General features: G+C 38.0%; 1 protein-coding gene across 3 annotated transcripts in view; it reads left to right on the top strand.

The window, feature by feature from the left end:
- Window positions 1-17,660, top strand: part of LOC126850030 (protein Wnt-6) — a 92,543-nt gene extending 74,883 nt beyond the window's left edge. For all 3 annotated transcript variants that reach the window (XM_050592625.1, XM_050592627.1, XM_050592624.1), the window contains 3 exons: window positions 14,035-14,154; window positions 14,461-14,660; window positions 15,221-17,660. In XM_050592625.1, coding sequence (XP_050448582.1) covers window positions 14,035-14,154; window positions 14,461-14,660; window positions 15,221-15,682 — 782 coding nt within the window. In that variant the 3' untranslated portion in view covers window positions 15,683-17,660. The remainder of the gene's footprint in view (window positions 1-14,034; window positions 14,155-14,460; window positions 14,661-15,220) is intronic.
- The last annotated feature ends 3,645 nt before the right edge of the window (window positions 17,661-21,305 follow it).

A 21,305-nucleotide genomic window follows, 5' to 3' on the forward strand; every position in this document is an offset into this window, starting at 1 on the left:
CATAATCAAATACTTTTTTCTTTTCTCTTTTGTCCTCCTCATGAGGTAAACCTGAACTTGGAACGCTTGACGAAAAGTGAAGCTGTGGCTCGCTCGCTCGCTCGCTCGCGCAGCTAGCCGTCCGATATATTAATTCCGGATGATTGGCCACGACAACTAAATCGAAGGCAGCATGTCCAATAGACTGTGCTGGTCTCTAGGACCCGCTATCAGATCAGTGTCTTATGGTAGCTTGACAGATTGACACTGTCCGTCGGATATTAGTGGCTATATGCTGCCTTAATTAAAGCTTCACTGCCACGGACGGGCCGCGACCGGTCTCGTCCCCCGCGCTTTCCCCTTCATCCGCGCTCTCGCGATCTCTAGAGATCGCCGTCAATCCCATCGATCGTGATTCGATGCGGGATCGTCGGGGGCCTCTCAGGTAAGATGTTAAACGCGAACGCGCGTGGAATCCACGCCCGACGATCGGTGATCGAATTAAGCACGACACTGCCGAGGATGCCTGACGATCGGCATTCGCTCTCTTCGTGAGATGCGGCAGATAGTATATTATTAACAAGACAGCGCGTCCATTGGCCCAAATAAAACGATAGTTTAATTAAGCGAATTAGCGTCACACACTCCGTGCTTCCATATATATTTTTTTTAATTATTTTTTTTTTTTTCATATGTAATAATGTTTGATGTTTATGATTCATATAAAACAACACTGCCATGAAAAAAAATTTTATAAATCAGGAAAAAGCAATATTAAAAAATATGAAACATCTAGATCTCATTACGGATAAGATATCGAATAAATATCTGAATATTTGATAAATATTTATATGACTGTGCTGTCGTATTTAGTGCTGGAGCACAGCGATTGTTCGTTATTTTAATTACGATATTTCTCGCGAGATAAATTCCATAATACCGCGCTTTACGATCAGTTCAGTATCGCCGAGATAAGCTGATGGAATAATCGAGTACAAATTGCGCTTAAACGAATCTCGCTGACATGCACCGCGTGTCTTCGATCGGAATAAGATCGACGCGATCCTCGTACGCGTTGTAATATCTCAGATTAACGGCGCGTAACTACTTGATCCTGAGCGTGTCGGCACTTTAATTAAATTCTAATTAACGTAGCACGTAATACGCGCGAGATGCAACAGCAGAAAGCTACTTGGATGTTAATGATTAAATCTCAGGAATCAATTGGAAGTGACACTATATATGACGTATAAATAATATATGAGCGATATTATGAATCATTTAATTAAGCGCTATATTATGACACTTTTTGAAATTTTATCATTATTAGCGATTAATAAAAAAAAAGGTTGATCTATAAATAATTAAAAATACTCTCATGCATCCTATTTTCTTAGCAAATCTCTGATCTCTCACTAATGTATTGATTTATCTTATTAAAATTTTTTTTTTTAGGATGCAAAACTTTAATAATTTTTTTATTATTATTAATTGATATTTTCTTAATAATTAGATTTTTCCTAATAATTATATTTATTATTTATCATTTATTATTATTACTAATAATTTTCCAATACTTTGATATAGAAAATTTAATTATAATTATTTATTCTTTATGAATATTAGAAGGATATTAGGAAAAAAATCTGTAATCTGTCCGGGAATATATATTTGGCATCTTTTTCTTTCTTTAACGTAATAAAAGAAAATCTAATTTGCGTTGCACCTTACAACTTAATTTAACAACCCTTGCCTCACCCCATAAAGACAGTACCTTACCATAAAAACAACAAAGTCAGATTATACGCTTCGGGTAATCGTAAAGTTCGTGACGATGTTCGCTTTGTAAATAATATTCGCGTTGTAAATAATTTGTAGTCCTTACTTTAACAATGAGCTTCTATTGAGTACGAATACATTCGTCTTTGATTATTTTTGAATTATTGTTTTACAGCAGTTGTCAGATAGAGTTACAAATATTTTTCGCATCGAATGATTAATGGTAATGAAATACAACGAAAATCACTGTATAAATACATAAGAGAGAAATATTAATATTTATACATATGTAATATAAATAAATATATTCAGATATAGATAAATAATAAGCATTAAGATTAATATTAAGAATAAAAAGCACGATAAATTAGTTTGCCTGGCGAGAATCGTTTTGTGTAGCGAAGTTCAGGAGCCAAAAATTTATACTTTAAATAGTGGATCGGTAAAAGGCTGGACTGCAGGTATATAAATCTTGTCTATTGGATGCATTATTGGATCGATGACAGATATGATGAGAGATATGTTAACCGATCGTTCCGGATGACAATTCTCGCCATCGTCATTTATCTGCATTTTTATTGGATCATCTTATAGTTCTTACATGTATTCTTATTTTCATATTTTGGGATTATTGTACTCTTATTGAATTGTCATTATTAAAGAGTAATATTTTTTTTATTTTTGTACTTAGTAATAATTACTATTGTCAGAACATTATTATTAATTTGTTATGCTTTCTTGTTTGCATTTGATTTTTTAAATTTTGTCAAATTGTTTGTAAAGCAATTTATTATTTTATTGATAAAAAAAACCTCGAAATTTTTTTGTTAGATATATATAAAAATTAGAATATTATATTATATTTAAGATATTAAAGCATATATATATTGTATATATTTTAAATGTGTGAATTTGAAATTGCGTACAGAAATTATACCGAAGGAAAAATTAATTATCAAACTGTCGCTTTCAATTGTCAGCGTAACAGTTCGTTTGTTACAAGTGCAGAATTTGTGGGATATGGTGAATAGGGTCCATTGATACACGTCGAGACTATTATCTGTTACAAGCTAAAGACAGATCGCCGTTAGAAATCTAGGCGGGAGAAATAACGACTTTCGGGGCCACCCGTCTTGAGTAGAGATTTCAAAGAACACGTGGAGTCTAGCTACCGAATCCTGCTGTTCGACCTGTCACCAATGTAATTTCTCTTTGGAAGAGTTTAGAAAAAAAATAGTTTTATGAGAATTGTGAAAGCAAATGTCCTTCCTCTTTCAACAGAAATGAGAACAAAGACAGAGTGAGGTAACGAAAACTCTGACCGCGCTCAGCTGGTTGTTCTTTGTTGGGAAAAAAGTAATAAAACGGAAGCAATAAAATAGTATTTTATTATAAATAGAAGAAATGTTAAAAAAAGTAATATCAATATTTAAGAAAGCAATAACGTAGCATTATAACATTTTCCGTACGTATTGTATAAGCAAGCACTTGCGGCAATTTTTGAATCAGTACTCTTTGGAAAAAATTGTTTCACTGCGACAAAAAAAAAAAAGAAAATATTTTATTTGGAAAAAGATGGATATTGTCCGGTTATGTACTCGAGATTATTCAATAATTTTCCATTACTCACAAAGAGATGTATCAACAGGCCTCTTTTTCCCAAGCCGAAAATTCGACTGACGATACATCAGAGGTCGATGTCGCTTATCTATCGTCCACTCCCGGATACGGTTCTAGGGAAACATTCCTAACGGATGCCTGATCGTGGAGAGCGGATAGAGAGAGGGAAAAAGCGCATGCTACCGGCGGCGCCTATCTTAATTCCCGATTGACGTTTATTTATCTGGCGACGTTTAATTTTTATGGGCGCGATGCGGCCGATAGGTTAAACCCGGCAGGTAGCTCCCGCTGTGTGGTCCTGCGGGGACCCCGGGGAATCCACGGAGCCTGGTATAACATTCGTGGACGAGCAGCACCTCTTAATTGAGGGGTGCCGCGTGTCGCGATAAGACGAACACGGGCGTCAAAAACCCGTGGAAAGAGCTACCTCTGGGGGTAAAGGGAGAAGCGGAGGAGGTAGGAATTTATTGTCGTGCTGCTCCGCGCGGAGATCCGGCTATTCTCGTAAGGTACGATCGTCGAATCGATGGGCTTCGACCAAATTAAGAGAGTGGTTTTCTTCATTCATTCCGAGATACCACGGAGTCCACGGAGTGACGAAGAAAACAATTGTCTAAGTGGTTGCCTTCTCGAATCAACAAATTGCTTTCTCTTTCTTCACTTCTTTTCTTTAAAATAAAGTATGAACGTATTGACGGGAGGAAAAAGAAAGGATACTCAGAATCAGTGTAATGATTTTATTTTTTTTCATCGATAAGAAGCTTGAGATTAATGACATTGGGACACACCTTGTGTGCTTTTTTAAATCCTGAAGAGCTTTCTCAAGTAGACGAAGTTTGACGTTGAAGTGTCGCGATGCACGATTTATCGGTAGCAATTGGATTGATTGCCTCGCTCTCGCGACGACTTTGTTTTACTGCGCTCTCTGCTACCTTGGGATTACCTCATGGAGACGTCTCTTTTTCTTTGCCGTTTCCCAACTCTTTAACGACGATGCTCACCTTGGGGCATTAATAAAAACCGAGTCTGTACCTTTGCTCGTTCACTCGCGATACTTACCTTCCGCGAGAATGATCGCGAAATCATTTACATTTCTGCAAATTTTTTTTCAACATGCGGTTTATGAATTATAAAATATAATTTTATATATTTTTTTATTTTTCTTATTTTTCTTACTGGTATAAAAAATATATTTTATTTTTATTTTTCATTTAAATACACGCAATAACTTTTCTATATGATAACTAGCTTTCATCGCGTCAAAAAAAAAAAATGATGCTATAAATTGAGAAATATATACGAGATTACCGAGAGAACGAAGAGAAGAGAAGGAAAGAGTAGGAAGATATGGGAGGATCCTTCGATGCGCTGGTATACCTGATGAAAATAAAAAGGACAGTTTACGCGTAATAAAATGTGTTACCGCAGCTTCTCCACGAAGGTGGTCCGACAGGTACGCCCGCGCTTCCCGAATCTTCCTCGCGGGGTTTTATCCCTAATAGGACAGGGCGGCAAGTTTAATGGAATCTCCACTAAATCGGGTACTAATTATTTGGCAGTGAGGGCGCCGACGATCCCGCTAATATCGCTCGTAAAATCTTCGGTTCATCCTATTTTACGATCCTTGGATGACTTCTTATAAAACACAGAAATGCACAGAGCATGAAAAATGGACAAGAACGTGAAATTTCAAATATTTGGGAAATTAAGGATTGGAAAGTTCTACAACGAGAGATGTACAAGTGTCCCTCTAAATATTATAAAAATATTGATTTTCACGAAATTAGAATAATAGAGACTGATTTTTCTAATCTGATATTTTATACGTTTCGTTGGAATTTTCAACAAAAATTAATTACATTAATTAATCGAAATCAAGCGAAATGCCTGCGGGAATATTATTCGGCGAGGTCTGCGGCCTTGACTCGTCCCTTAAACGGATTAAAACAGTGCGCTGAAATTTGCGCGAACGCGAAACAGCGATAATCAGAGGGACTGAAACGGATTTAGCGGCATGGCGCTAAGTGTTTCGTCGCCTCGCGAATGCGGCGCTAACTAATGCGCTCCGTATAGCGTTCCCGGTTTGCCCGCTTTCGCGCCTCTGCCATTTCCCGTCTTTCTTGCACGTACGGGAATTAAATAACGTCACGCATACGTGTCAAGCACCTACTAAAAGGCCTTTAAAAGATGTTTGTCCTCCGCGTCGTTCGAGCTTCGTCAGTCCGTTTTCGCGCCGATTCTCGCGTGGATTTATACGTGCATCATTGTCAATGAAATATTAAAATTCAAGTGCATGCAGGATTGGAGAAATTTATTTGCGCGAGGGAAATATTAAAAACGCAGTGAGTTTATATAATTTTATTTCATAAAGCTTAGCAAACATATTTATTTAAATTTATGAGCAAATAATCAAAGATATTTTGTGTGATTTTAAGATATATTTTGATCACATAAAGGATTTTCTATTCAAATTAAATAGATAGAAAAAGATAGATAGCAAAAAAAAAAAAAATAGATTGTTAAATGTCAAATATGAATTTAACGATAATCAGACTAGAATTTAAAAATAAATCATATTCATGATGCGTGATGGTACATTGACCTTTCGCTTGCTTGTCCCAAAGAAAGTTAATGAAGCAAACGCAATCGTGACTGCAAGCTGCGTCTATCGAGAGCATTTTATTCGCAGTAATCATTATTATCGCCTGCGGTGCTACTTGTCAGCACCACTTTGGGCACCGTTATGGGGGGGTTTTCTCGCCTTCGGCTCTCGCACAATATTGCCTAAGATATGCGCAAAATACTATTGGCGCACCGGACGATGGGTCCGGAGTGAACTCGGATTCATATGAAATATTTATGAGGCGGTGGCACCCTCACGACAGCAGCAACAATGGCAACTATGAGCGTCGATCATGGTGGAAGCGTGTCGAAGTACGAAGGCGAAGGAAAAGCCCGATTTTTCTCGCTTTTCTAGCGGTTGTAAAAACCGGTAGGAAGGAAATTATCCGTGACTAAAGACGACCGGTCCCGACACAGGCGGGTATCCCATATCGCGGTATCCCGCGAGAAATAAACGCATAAAGAGAAAGAAAGAGAGAGAGAGAGAGAGAGAGAGAGAAGAGGAATATTTCTCGTCTTGCTTTTGCCGAGAAGACGAAAGCCCGTGTCATTTTATTAACACTATTAGCTCCGATGTTAACCGTGAACATGAACCGTGCGCGCACTCTCGTCGAACGAAATCTATAAATGGAACAGAATACGCGAGATGCAACCACGTGCATATGCATACAATTAATCTTTGCATCAGAGACATCACACAAAAGTAATCTAATCAATATTTAAAAAAGTAAATAGGAACATCACGTGAGTTACATTCATTCAAGTGTAAATTTTTGATTTTGTTAACTATCGACATAATATATATAACTTTATCCAAGCTTTTGTGCAGTTACTCTTTGTGAGAACTGTACCTGAAAAAGCAATAGGTTTACTGCATTGCAAGGATACTCGGACTGGTCTTCTCTCCACAAAGGATTGACAACAGCAAACAGTTTAGTGTCCCGTGCGTTTATTGTATTTTCGACTACCGTATACGTTTAACTCTTCCGTCGTTGGGCACGGGAGGGTGCGGGAGGAGGAGGGGGGAGATAGCATAGGACAGGCTGACGAAAAAAAGGACCAGGACAGATCTGTTACTCCGTTAGATCTTGTCGGCCTGACATTTGAATGCTTCGTCGATTCCACGGCGTCGAGAGAAGAATGGGAGAAACCGAAAGGAGAGGAAGGACTTACCGGCGCGATTGTCGTCTTTATTTTGTCTTTTCTTTCACCGTATCTTATGGGTTTTTGTCAAACTTTGGTGCATTCGTTCGTGGGTCTTACTGACTGGACAACGGGCGAGTAAGTGCTCTTCTTCTCCTCGCGTACTCTCTCGTGTGCATTATATTCAAATCACGTCTAGTCATGTGACATTTCTGACGTGCTTGTATATTTCTTATGCTTTATAAAACATTCTCATCTCAATTTTACCGATACAGATATTCTACATATGTTGCAATAATTTTACTTAAAATGAGAAAAGAAAGTTCTTTAATAATTTTGCATTATTATTAAAATATTCATATTGACGATTAATTGCTTTGTCTATTTAATGTATAATATTAATTGGATAATTTAAAAAAAAAAAAATGTCAAGGGCGTCCGGAGCATTTCACTCTCGATATGCGTTAAAGGATGTACAAAAGAGGGTGAACAAAACGATAGTACGATCAAGCAGATTGATTTCTTCGCCTTACCTTCGATCTTTTCGGTAATTGCCACGATATCTCATCGTGCGACGAGACGCGCTTGGTGCATCTCGAAACGCAGAACTCGGACGCTTAGCGAGAAAGAGAGAGAGGAAAGGGACGGATACAGAGAAATTCCTGCAAGAGTGCGGAATCCAACGGTGATACAGTGATGCGGCAACGCTCAAAAATCCGCTGGAATCCGCGCGTGGAAAAGGCGAGCGCGCCGGAGGAGCTCCCGCAATTGGTCATTCCGCGATTTTTGCCGGTTATTCATGCGTCCGTATTCCTCGCGCGGTATTTATTGGAAAGGTTTTCTTTCTCCCCCTCTCCCCCCTCTCCCTGTTATATGTACATATACGCGCGCCCTCGGAGAGTCGAGAAATGGGCCCCGTCGCGACGATCTGTGGTACTCGCGCGAGCGATCGAAGCGATCCTCGTAGCCTTGCTCCGATCTTCCCTTCGTCGCGGATGCCCCTCGCCCTGCGGCCCTAAACGCGCTATCTTCCTCCCTCATTGAATCTCCACTTTATTTACGGATGCCCATCGAGATTTATCGTCGTTCGCGCTGCTCTTTTCGCTTTAACCTGCTTCAACGTCGTCTGCTCTTTCCTTTCCTCGTGTTCGCCTACATCGTCTAATGTTATTTCCTTGTCTTTTCCCTTTCTTTCCTTTTCTTCTATGCCCTCGGGTACATTGTATTTTTATCGCGCGGTAAACGCACGAAAATGATGTGCGCACGAGTAAGAAATACATGTAGATTACTCTAGGAAGATATTATAGGAATGAAATATTAATATTCTTTTAATTAACTGTCATTCATTTGTCTGGCTAGAGATGGTCAAATATATGATAACAATTAATTTCTAAAATATCTCCTTATATTTTTTTTTTATTGATTAGATACCTCACGGATGTAATTATAAAATATACTTGTTCATTAAATATTTAAATTATTTTTATAATTTTATTGTCACATTTTTAAGATATTTTATTAGGCGAATTATATGTATAAACTATTTTATTTGGGAAAAAATATATTTAAAATATATTTAAAAAATAATATATTGGAAATTGCGGGAAATGTGTTAAGAACAAATTGCAATATCGAAAAGAAGAACCGGTGAGAATGAATCGATACCAGATGAGATTTCTACTGCGCATGAATCGGTGCATTCGAGCCGATAGATCGTCTCGCGGCTAAACAAATCACTCGGTTGAGAACGAACGATCGATAGCATCTACGTGCGTCGATCGGGCACAACGGCGACATAATTCTTACAATGGCGATCCGACGCATCGCCGCAAATTGCGCGCTTGCATGATCCGACCGATCGATTAATCACCGCGAGATTTACGAGGGTTTTTGTTAAATCTCTGCGAGACTTGCACGGCTGTGTAATGCAATTTGCATGCACATTTGCATGCTCTTGCATATTTCCACAAATGTATATCGGATATTGGTAACGTTGATGTAACGTTACAGAAGATGTCAATATTGATGATTTATTATTATTGATGAAAACTATGTGCTTGTTTTTTTTTAATATTAAAAAATTTTATATTATTTTTATATTATTGAATAACGTATTATTCTATAATATAGGTTTAGCTAGATATTATAGGAATGAAATATTAATATTCTTTTAATTAACTGTCATTCATTTCTCTGACTAGAGATGATCAAATATGATAACAATTAATTTCTAAAATATCTCCTTATATTTTTTTTTATTGATTAGATACCTGACGGATGTAATTATAAAATATACTTGTTCATTAAATATTTAAATTATTTTTATAATTTTATCGTCACATTTTTAAGATATTTTATTAGGTGAATTATATGTATAAACTATTTTATTTGGGAAAAAATATAGCATGATCGATTTCTTAAGATTCGTCGCTATTAAGATTGCGTTACACTGAAATCTCGAACGTAGTGAATAAAAACATATACGCGCGATTTACACAACCAAGCATATTTCGCGCAATCCATAAGGTTACATAATTGACAACTAAGTGGATCATCTCGGCGTGTGTATACGTTCGCGACAAGTGGAACATCATTCGCAATATTCCTCTTTCATCAGTGTACTGCAATATTGAAAGAATGCCGTCGATGCACCGTGTATATTTATGCATATGTCAATCGGCGACGCTGATGCAATGCGAGTAATCTGCGCGAGATAAGCGGTATAATTTTCTTTTAAAAAAGTTCCTATAAAAAAGTCATGACTCAATCCTTCGTTAAGTTCGGAGTTATGCTCGATGTTATTAGTCATATGAGTAATTCATAAAATTGAAAAGTGTATTCCGGCCATTGCGAGCGCTCTTTCTCGATACATTAAAGATAAGATTCGAGAGACGGTATTCACGTATCGCTGCCTCAATATTACGTATTGTAAATGAAATATTTCGATATCGATTCACTAGCATATAATTTAGTTTGATGTTACATGACGCATAAAAATATTATACGTATGATATCATTACCTGTCAATATCTTTTTTCAACAAGTCGTTCCAAGTACATCTGATCTATATATAATAATATGTAGATCAGATATAGATATAATAATATCTATATCTTTACGTTATTCATGCTGTATTATCTTCACGTATTCACGGAATCAATATGACACGAGTGAAACAGATGATCGTACGTTTTAGAGAAGCGAAAAGATATTTTCCAATTTCTAAAAGTGAAATTACTCGCTATTTGTTCTATTGTCATCTTACTCTTTCGCCTATAATAATGAAGAATAATGAACGAGACGGAGAAGAGAACATTGCGAAAAAGAGAGACGAAGAAGTGCCGCGAGAGAGGTGGAGAAAGAAGGAGAGGAGACTACTCGCGCAATTAAATTACGGCGCAAGTCCCGCTCCGAGGATAATGCCCCGGAATGCTGATAATTGGCCGAACCGTCCGGGCGACTCGAGACGAAGGGCTCTCACAGGTGCAGCTGGCGGCGCGGCACCGCGAAGAGATCATCGGCCCACGATCCCTCGTGTCTAATTGATTCGAAGTGATTTATATTATCTGCCGTTCCTCTGCACCTCCGGCATTCCTCGCGCATCGTGGCGATCATCAAAATGCTCAGATGAATTGTCGTTCAGAGAAATATTTCGAGACACAGATTGAACAAAGTTCTTGATCAATCTATGATCCATACGTGTTCAATTAGAAACTATATTTTAATGGAAATTTGATTAACACGAGATTCGTTAATTTAATAAATATATTATATATAAAGATAAAGGGTGTGCTTGGATTGTTTAACAAAGGAAAATATTTTTCGAACCGAGATTATCGATTTACTAAAGTAAATTATTGTGAATATTAAATAGCGCTTTATTTACAATGCCTTGAAAATAATTTTATTATTATTATTCAGATATAAATCACATATAGATGTTTAAAATGTTAAAGCTGCAATATAATAAATTGAATCAATCTTTTCTTTGTTGAAGAAAAAAAAATCTTGACTACGTATATGTGTCTCGATCATATTTCTAAAAATTGCCTCGAGAAATACTTCTTCTTTTCGAACTTCCGTTCAGATTTAGGACCGATTTCAACGGCGCCTGGAAATCCGAGTGAAGGAGAAGGTTGTGAAAAAAGAGGAGCGAGGACGCGCGCTCTCTCGTAAACGATCCGGCCGCGTGAGCTCGAAAGAGCTCGATGCTTCCGTCATGTCGAAAGGGCCCGATGTGCCGTTTCGAACGGAGCCGGAACGAGAGATGGAACGAGCGATCGATCGGCCATGAAGGAAGAAGAAGAAGAAGAAGAAGGAGAAGCAGAGCCAGCCAGGCCTCTCGCTCTCGAGGCACCGATATCAGATCGTTCGTATAAAACTATCGTATCGTTTAAATACGCACTGAAAGGTGAGGCGATGCATCAGAAGATACGCGGGCGGTGGCAGGCAGCCTTCTTCTCTCTCTGCCCAGACCTGCGTCCTCCCGTTCCGTCCGCGCTGTCGATCCGCGCTGAAGATACCCGCCTGGAATCCATGGGAACCACGGAGAACCAGACTTAACGCGTATAACTCCTGCCTAGCGTCACAGCGGAGCCCACCATCCGGATCTCCGTACGTCTCATCTCCGCGTTTGCCTCTGGTCTTCTTTGATACGTGCTTTCTCCTTCTTTCATTTGATTTTTATTTTTTTTTTTTTATATTTATAATATTGAGATTATCTTATAAGTAGTGTGGCAATAATGTATCATTTTAGAAATTAAAAAATTCTAGGATATATATGTAATAAAAATTTATATAAGATACGACAGACATGTATAAATCAAGAAAATTAAAAAGAGATGATAAATGTAAAGAGAACGATCGGAACAATACGTGCTGTTCTTCTCGGCGGCACAACGATCGATATTATCAACAATACCGTCTATATCGAGATAATTGACAGCGAATCGCACAAGTTTCTAAAAAGAGAGAAACCAGCAAGATGTGATCGCGACGCAATTTCGCATCGCCGATGCATCCCTGCTCGATATTCACGATGGCTACTGTGATTTTGCTCTTCTCTCCCTTTGACTTGAATCCGTAATTGGGCGGGCATTCCACGTTATGAGTTAATTCCGACGTACCGGGGCGTCGGAGCGGAGATCATATCGATGCAAGATCGATTCAAGATCCGCGAGACGATTTCGATTCGTGACGAGTATTTCGCAAGAAGGGCGACGTCAATTTAACGAGGAGACACGTTCCGTATTTAAATTTTACATTATAATATTTAAGCATTAAATCGTGTTTTAAATCGCATTTTTTAAATAAATAAAATTACTAAATGAAATGTGAGCAAAGAAGAGAGATATTAATTTTTAAAATTATTTATATAAGGTAAGAATTAAAGAAACGTGTAAAATGCGCACGTAGAATGCGAAAATGAAAACGTGATCTGACATGCATCCTGCGAAAACCGGATGCTCGCTTGAGGCTAGAGACAATGGTCGACCGAGCGATATTCCGTTTTGAAAAGGGGTGAAATTCCGCGTCGTGTGCATTGTCCGCTTAATGATTGAGTGGAGACGTGACAGGTGAAACCGAATACACGCACACGCTTCACTGGAGGAGTTTGCACCGGGCGCGAGTCTCCCTGGAATCCCCATGGGTACACCTATCGCAGTCAGACAAGCGTGGGCTGGGAATTGTGGGACCCACCAATGGGCCTCTGCTCCCAAGACCTTCGACATTGACGATATCCCCCTTTCATGCTGATCTTTTCGTCAGGCCTATTCGCGATCGGCGCCACCCACAACTCACCAAACTACCGAATACAATAATGCAATTTGATATCTCGAACATGGGGTGTGTACGGATTCAAGATCAAGTGATTGAAAAAATTGTAGTATTAAAGAATACCGTATATGTAATCCGATGAGAAATCACGACGCTATTTTATTAAATAATTTTGTTATTCGCAGTTTCGAACAAGTGTTCATCGCTACATCGTATTGTTACATCGACTACTTGTCATATATAACTTCTCTTTTGTCATAAAGCAACTATTGCATACGTGTGTGTGTACATATGCAGCGTGTTTAATATCAAATTATATCTTGCATCGCATGTCTATTTTATACTTGACATATTGATAACAATATACGGAGAGCTTGCATTATCATAGGAATAGATGTTCTAATCTCTATAACTCGTTCATAGTTAAACGTCGTAATTAGATCTATGCTTGCACGGATCAACTGACCTAGATCATTCAATCAAGTAATGATCTCCGCAAGACGTGTTCGTTGAAAAGTTGCATCAATATTTTTAAAACTTAATCTAAGAAATACTAATGACAAAAAGCTATTATGAATATAATATTGTATATTTATTAATCATATTATTACGCAGTGCATATGAAAATGTAAGAGTGTTAAAATTTTTCGATTAGACGATCAATTTTATCAAACTTATTCTCGCGAAATTTATTAGCACAAAATTAAATTCTTAAATGAAATTCTCTGGAATTTTTTTGAAACTACATCATTAAATAATGCACATCTCAAAGCTCTCCGGTATACACATACACACACACACACGAAGGCTCTAAATTGTCTTATTCGCCGATCGATGCGTAATCCGATTTCTTTCTCGAGCGATCTGATTGCGCGACCTTCTTCAACTTTACTCGCCGACATTGCCTCTTATCTCCCGGCATCCTCCTTCGAGACTCTCCATACGCGACCGAGGGAAGATTCTTACTAATTTTTTTTTTTTATTTCCACTCGCTTACCATGCACAAGGCGCGCTCCTTCTTGTTTCGCGATCGGTGATTTATGTCGCAGATCACACCACTACCACGATAATAGTCCATTAATTGATCTTGGATTCTCCACCATATGCTTTCAGATACGCGGGAGACGGGTTTCGTGAATGCCATCACCGCCGCTGGAGTTACTTATGCGATTACGAGAGCCTGCACTATGGGTGACCTCGTGGAATGCTCTTGCGATAAGATGACGTCGAAGGGTAAAAGCTTGCTTCTTTAATCTCTCTTATAATTTAATTCGCATATCGATTTTTCATTAATCTTATAGAAAAGAGATTTACAATAATTTATAAACTTTAAAAAATTTTTTTCAATATACTAAAATTATTATTATTATATTTTTATTTTACTAGATTTTTATCAAGAAAATTGTGTAGCGTAATATCAGGAATAAGTTTCTCAAAACTGCATTTATAATGTGTGATTTTTTCCGCATTATACATGTGATGTTGTTATTATTTCGACGATTAAATTTTGAAAGAGAAAGACTGTGGATTTTTGCGCAGGTAATCGTTTGGCTAAATTCGTGCGTGCAGCCAAAGCTCAGAAAAGTTTGCCAACGGAAGGAGAATGGGAATGGGGTGGGTGCGGTGATAACGTGAACTTCGGTTTCAGAAAATCTCGAGATTTTATGGATGCGCCTTATCGTAAACGAAGCGATATTAAAACGCTAGTAAAGCTTCATAACAATGATGCTGGACGTTTGGTAAGATTTATTTTTTATATTTATTTTTTTATGCATTTCTAATTGACCGTGTCTTTCTTCTATCGCTTGTTATCATTGCTTACTATCAGTGCTTGATAAACAATATAATAATCTTTTTATAATTTTTTTTATATTACTATTTTCATAAGATACAGTTGCACAATTCTGTGAAAATATTATGTGTCACTCTTATAATTGCTTAATGCAATGGAAAATATTTATTTGAAAAAATTTATCAAATGTAATAATTATATAAATCAATGTTCCAGTTTTTGATGATGCTGATTTTACATCTTCAATATTCTAACAAATATCTTGTTTTAATAAAATCAGAGGCTGATGATTTTAAAATTATTACAACTATAATTAATAGGCGATATGATTTATATCTATACAACACATAATAAAACTGACATATCTTATTTTCAACTATTGATTCTTTGATGTATTTGGATTCGATTTGCTTTGTATCATTATTAGAATCTTAAAATAACCGTCAGATCACGTTAGAAAGATGACGAGATACATTGCAATTCGATGTGCTTACATTCGCTCCTTAGGCTGTACGCAACTTTATGAAGACCGAGTGCAAGTGTCACGGGCTTTCCGGTTCCTGCACGGTGCGCACTTGTTGGCGCAAAATGCCACCGTTCCGGGAGGTCGGTAATCGCCTGAAGGAGTCCTTTGACGGCGCGGCCAAGGTCATTCCCAGCAACGACGGTCACAATTTCATCACCGAGGGTCCCACGATCAAGCCGCCCGGTAGATTCGATCTGATCTACAGCGAAGACTCGCCGGATTTTTGCAAGCTAAATCGTAAGACCGGCTCGCTAGGGACGACGGGTCGTCAGTGCAATGCGACTAGTCCCGGGATCGAGGGCTGTGAGTTACTCTGCTGCGGCAGAGGCTACGATACGAGAGTCATCAAGGAGAAGATCAATTGCCAGTGTAGGTTTCGCTGGTGTTGCGAGGTCACGTGCAACACCTGCCTTGTCAAGAAGACCGTCAACACTTGCCGCTAGAGTGTCGAGTGTAAGTGAAAAACTTTTGACGTAACGATATAAATACATATATAACAATCTCGAGAGAATATTTCGAGTTGATTTCGCATCGATTTTGCACGCGTTAGAGTAGACTGAGGAGACACAAAGTATGGAGAGGAATGATTTATATTTTTTATGCGAGTCTCATTGTGGATGAGGGCCATAATGATACGATTCAGAATATAATTACCGAAGTTGCGAATTTTGCAGAGTCCAAGTGTTAAATGTTAAAAATTGCGATTTCATCAATGAAAAAGAATATTCAGTCAAACTTTTTTTTGTTGATGAACTGTCATGTCAATTATTGCAGTATTCAAGCCATCTGATACATTACGTGTGTATTAATTGGCTGGCGTATAAGCATATTTTTTTGAGATTGTTCAATACGATGCTTAACGCGATGGTTAAAACTTTTTTTGACTTTTATCAAGATCTTGTTATCGCTGTCGATGCAATCTTCCCTCGGTACGCTCGTGAAAATGATCGATTACATAATAACGTTTTGTAATATATATGAACTTTTAGAATTACGGCTCGATCGTGAATATTTAACGATGAATGTTCAGATGATCATGTGATTTACGATTTACCGCGACTCTCGGTCTCAGTTAAATCTAGGTTACTAGATGTATGTGTTTAGGATTTCTAAAAAAAGTTTATCGTACGCGCGAAGGCAAGAAGCGGCCGTCGAGAACGTCAGTAGTGCATGCGCGTGCTGAGTCAGACGCGAGTTGCGATGCAACTAGACGCGATTCTTTTTCGCGTTTGGCGGGACAGTATGTATCTTCAGCTGTGTATCTATGCATTGGCGGTAGCAGTAAAACCGGATATTTTTTGATATAGAACTCGATGTAACGTAGATCTTATCGTAATATCAACGCTGACAATATAGGTTGCAGTCAAAAAATGTTATTGTTATAATCAGGATCGGTTCTACATTCATATTGCCTTCTAGATTTTTATTAGACTCTTAACCAATTTGAACTTTGGTAAGATAATAAAAATAATTTGCAATATGTTAATTAAAAATGTTTTTCTCTGATTTTAGCGATAACGAGCCGTCTAAATATCCCCAGGATTTAATAAATCTTATTAATCTATTTTTTATGTTTTTAATAAAAAAAAATTGAATATATCTTAATGAAAAACATACCGTTTTGACGAGATCTAACGGGCTTCTTATAGTAGAACCGATCCTATCCGTATAATAGTTGTTATCAGCCTCGCCGACGACGTTGACGCGAGGTGATCGTTTTTTGTTTTACTCGTGCTGAAGCTTTCCACGTATCTCCAGTGCTCGTAATACATATTAATACGCACGTGTAGTCGTATGATGAATTTATGTAAAGTATATCCGTCGGACCATCATAACGCCCCGGTATTCGCATAGTAATGTCCGGTGAATCGCTTTTCTGCTTGAATCGCCGCGAGGTCGGGCTTCGAGCAAAATCCCGAGTGATCAATTCAACATTAACGGCATATCGAAAACATCTCGATGCGACGTTATGTCGTATCGAGTTTTTATGCAAATTTTCTCTTGTTGATTATACAGTTGGAAAACTCGGGATCTTGCTTTCGCTTCACGCGCGCGCCTGCGTATCCAATTATATTGCTTTTTTTTTTTCCTCGCGTGATTTATAAGCTTTGTGCCATACGTCGCGATTCGATCGATCCATACTTGTCAAGTACGTACCGATCAACGAGCTTTTCTTTCGTTTCTCGAATAATCACTTTTTATCGGCTAACGAGCCTTATGGCGTCACAGGGCTTCCTCTTTTGTGTACATAAGACTGAATTTATTAATGTCTGCGCACTTGCATGATATGAGTTAGATACGGAAAAAACATTGTACTCACGCGAACGAATCTCGTTTGTTATTATTAAGATTTATTAGTGACGACTTATTTTAGGATGCGAACATATATAGAAGGAAGAAATATATGATTAATTTGAAATTTCAATATTTAACTTGTTCAACTCCACTTCGAACGATCCTTCTATTACTATCCTCCGCGCTATTGTCATTTTAGGTAAGTGTGAAATTATTTTATATAATTTTAATTATGATGTTCTCTATCATGGATTTATAGTAATTCGACAAGTATAGGATATATTATTACATGTTCGAAATTTTTGAAATCTTTTTTTTTTCTTTAAATATTTAACTTAGATAGCAGAGATAAATTTAAAAAAGGTGATAAAGAGAGATCGGCGTAATCGGTTATAAAATTTATTCTGTTTGTACATTAGTTTCGTTTTCTTCTTTAGAGTTTGAGATTGAGCGTGTCAACAGTCTTCAGGCCTTTGTTAGAGTTAGATATTTGCCGAGTTTGTTTTTCTCTCTGATTTTGTTGATAGCTATTATTTGGATAGGACATTGAATGAAAAAAGAAATCTTTTGTCAAACTTTGAGTAAAAACGAAGTGCTAAAAAATTAATCTCGAAAGACGACGTCCTCGAACGACGACGAATTTTTTTGTATCTACGTTCTCACATGCCTGAAGACGTGGTAATAGGGATAAATTAAGGAAACACCAAGGTCTCGTATATCAAGGTACCGTGTAAAACATGGATTTTTACCTGTAATTCAGGTTTATACATGACAGTCGACAGTCGGGCGGTAAAGAACTACCACCATTTCTTGTAAAATAGTTTTACGGCCACCGTCAAAAGAGAGGAATTTCGCATAACCATAAAGGTTGCCGAAGACTCGCGTCATATCGCGTGCACTCGGCGCGTTTCGGCGATAACCGAAGCCATAAACTGAAAAAAAAGCGAACCTTTCCCTGTCTTTCATGCTTTATTTTTTATTACATTTTCCGCTCTGTCGACAGTTTTTTCAAATCTAAATTTCTGGAAATTAGCACATTTTCTTTTTGATTTATGAATATTGGAGAGAATTTAGCCTTGTAGTTAAAGTGTTGAGATTACTAATTTCTAACATACAGATTAAAATATATTTATAAAGTGAGAAAAAGTAATGAAATATTTATGAAGATAATATTATTTTTACGTTTGTACAGAACACTAATTAAAATTTTAATTAATTTTTTAACGCAGCTTTTAAAATTTTTAGACTTCCAATTAGATATATTTTTCAGAGAAGATTTTATTCTTTTCATCTCTTTTCAATTTTTTAACTAGAGATAGAAAAGTTTTTTATGTATTGTGTAATTTTTATTATAACAACGATTTTATACATTATATCTATACTTCCTTATAATAGATATTATAAATATAAAAAAATCAGAGAGAAAGTGTTAATTTAATAACAAGCAAACAGCTGTTTTCAGCATCCGTCAAATCGTTGTGTCTGACTGATGATATTCACAGTATAAATTTCCCGCATAACATCACGAACATTCGAGATTACTCGGGATTAACTTGGCGATTCACCACCAACCGACGGTTCCACTCATTCCCACACAAACCGCTCAAAAAAAAAAAAAAAAAAAAAACCCTCTTTAAAGAAAAGACTCTTAGAGAGGCGAGCTTACACCCTCCAATTTAATACGTGACGCGGCACGGCGCGGCGTGCGAGCGCGTCCGGGTAAAAGTCTCTTAATAGAGAGGTCGACCTCTCGGAGGTATGAAAGTGGTGAGGCGCAATTAGCCCCACCAAGGGGGACTGTCTGGACTCGATTAGCCCATGGCCAGGAGATTGGTCTGCAGCGCGGTACGACTGGGTGGTCCGAGCGGGGTAATTTTCGGCTGCCGTCGACGTTCTCCCCTTCGGGGGAAAAATGGCCCCTCGAAATTGGCCCTGGAGTTACCGCGCGCCGTAGATCCGTCGTCCGCCATTTTTAGAATCTCCACATCTCTTGCCTCACGTCCCCTTTCCTCCCCTACTTCACCCGCGCCCTTTCCGATCTTCGTTCCTCTTGAGCTTAGGCAGACGTGCCACTGACAAAGATCTCACCTGTGGAGGAGAGGCGAGACTTCCCGATAATTCAATTTTGGAGGAAAAAACGCGGTACACCGGTTATTACGCGCTGATGAAAACATCGGACCATCAGAAACGGTGTGAGAATGCGGTTTCAATCTTGGTTTCACCGCCGATCCTCATCGCATGAACAATAAAGTATCATAATACTGTACTTACTTATTGATACGTATCACATACTTAAATATATTGAAATATAATTTTTATCTTTTTATATTAATTTTTTAATTAAGGTGAAATCTTTTTCAATTTTGCTTAAGTAAGGATTAAATTAATTTATTAATAATTTAACGATATTCGTTGTTCTCTTTTAAATTATTATTATTCTATCTGCGATATAAACAAACGAACGCAAATAAATACATATTAATTTCGCTTTCTCAAGCGAACGCTGGCACAACGTCAGTCCTGAGACCGACTCGGCCGGAGGATAGAGACTCTCCGTAAAATGTGCGTGTGCGAGGCGAGGATCCGCGCGCGGGCACGGTTTTACGTACGACGGGAACTCTCCCACGACGTACGACTGTCCGACAACCGTTCCCGGAACGATTAGGCGGGGAACAATGGGGCCCGCGGAACGCACGTGGGTCGTGACGCGCGACAAAACCGCAAAATGCGACCGTGATTAATCGGCCCTGGCCGCCCCCTCTCCGGACCGTGCAAGAACACGTCGGGCATCACGGGAACGCGCCGTGACTCTATTTTCTCTCTCCGAGATCTCGTGTGCTCCGTTCGCGTAACCCTTTCGCGAGCGCGCACTTAATGCGCGAGCACTCGCCCGCTCCACGTCTCTCTCGTCTCGTGGAAGTCGATGATAAATTTCTACAGCAACGAGCGCCCGTTTGTGTACCTTTTCGCGCGTCTCGGCTGCCTGCAGCAATTCTGGCTGCATCTTTCACGAATGCAGCTTGGTACACGAGATGTAACATGAAAGGAATATATTCATTATATATTTCAGTTTTGGGCGATTTGCGTAAAAAATAAAATGTGCGCAGGAATATTATGATATTTTTTAACCGATAAAATATTTTGTCTATTGATATATGTTTATTTGTTTATGTTATGTTGCTACGTAGAAATGCTTGCTCTTTTCATTGTTGATATGTTTGAATTAAATACATACTAATAAACTTTAATCGACATTATGTCACGATAATTTAAAAGATTTTTATGAATATTTTTATAAATATTTGATGTTACTTTTTTAAAGAGAGCGAGAGCTTTCACAGCTTTCCAATATTTTATTTAAAGATATAGAATATATATATATATTAGGTGAACAATGATACTTTCCGAATAAATAAGATGTATTTTATGAATTTTTAATAATAAACACAAATTCTTTGTGCGTCTCAAGAAATTTTTTTTTAGAGAATCTACTTTATATTTAACGTATAAACTGAAAAAAAAAACATTTGCAATCGATTAAGTAACGTGCTTGCGCATAGCAAACAGGATTCGACGAAGGATAAAGGTCCATGATAAGGATACTATCGAATGTATATCGTCGCGACACAGCAAATGATCACCAGCCTCAGGACTAATATACTCGAGCTCCGGTCGCGGACCGACATAATCACGCACACGCGAACGCGAGTCGGGCTTTCGCCGTGCATATGGGATTACACACGCAAATCGCGAGCTACAAGTGTAATCTAC

This window comes from Cataglyphis hispanica, chromosome 5, assembly GCF_021464435.1.
Source record: "Cataglyphis hispanica isolate Lineage 1 chromosome 5, ULB_Chis1_1.0, whole genome shotgun sequence".
NCBI lineage: Eukaryota > Metazoa > Arthropoda > Insecta > Hymenoptera > Formicidae > Cataglyphis > Cataglyphis hispanica.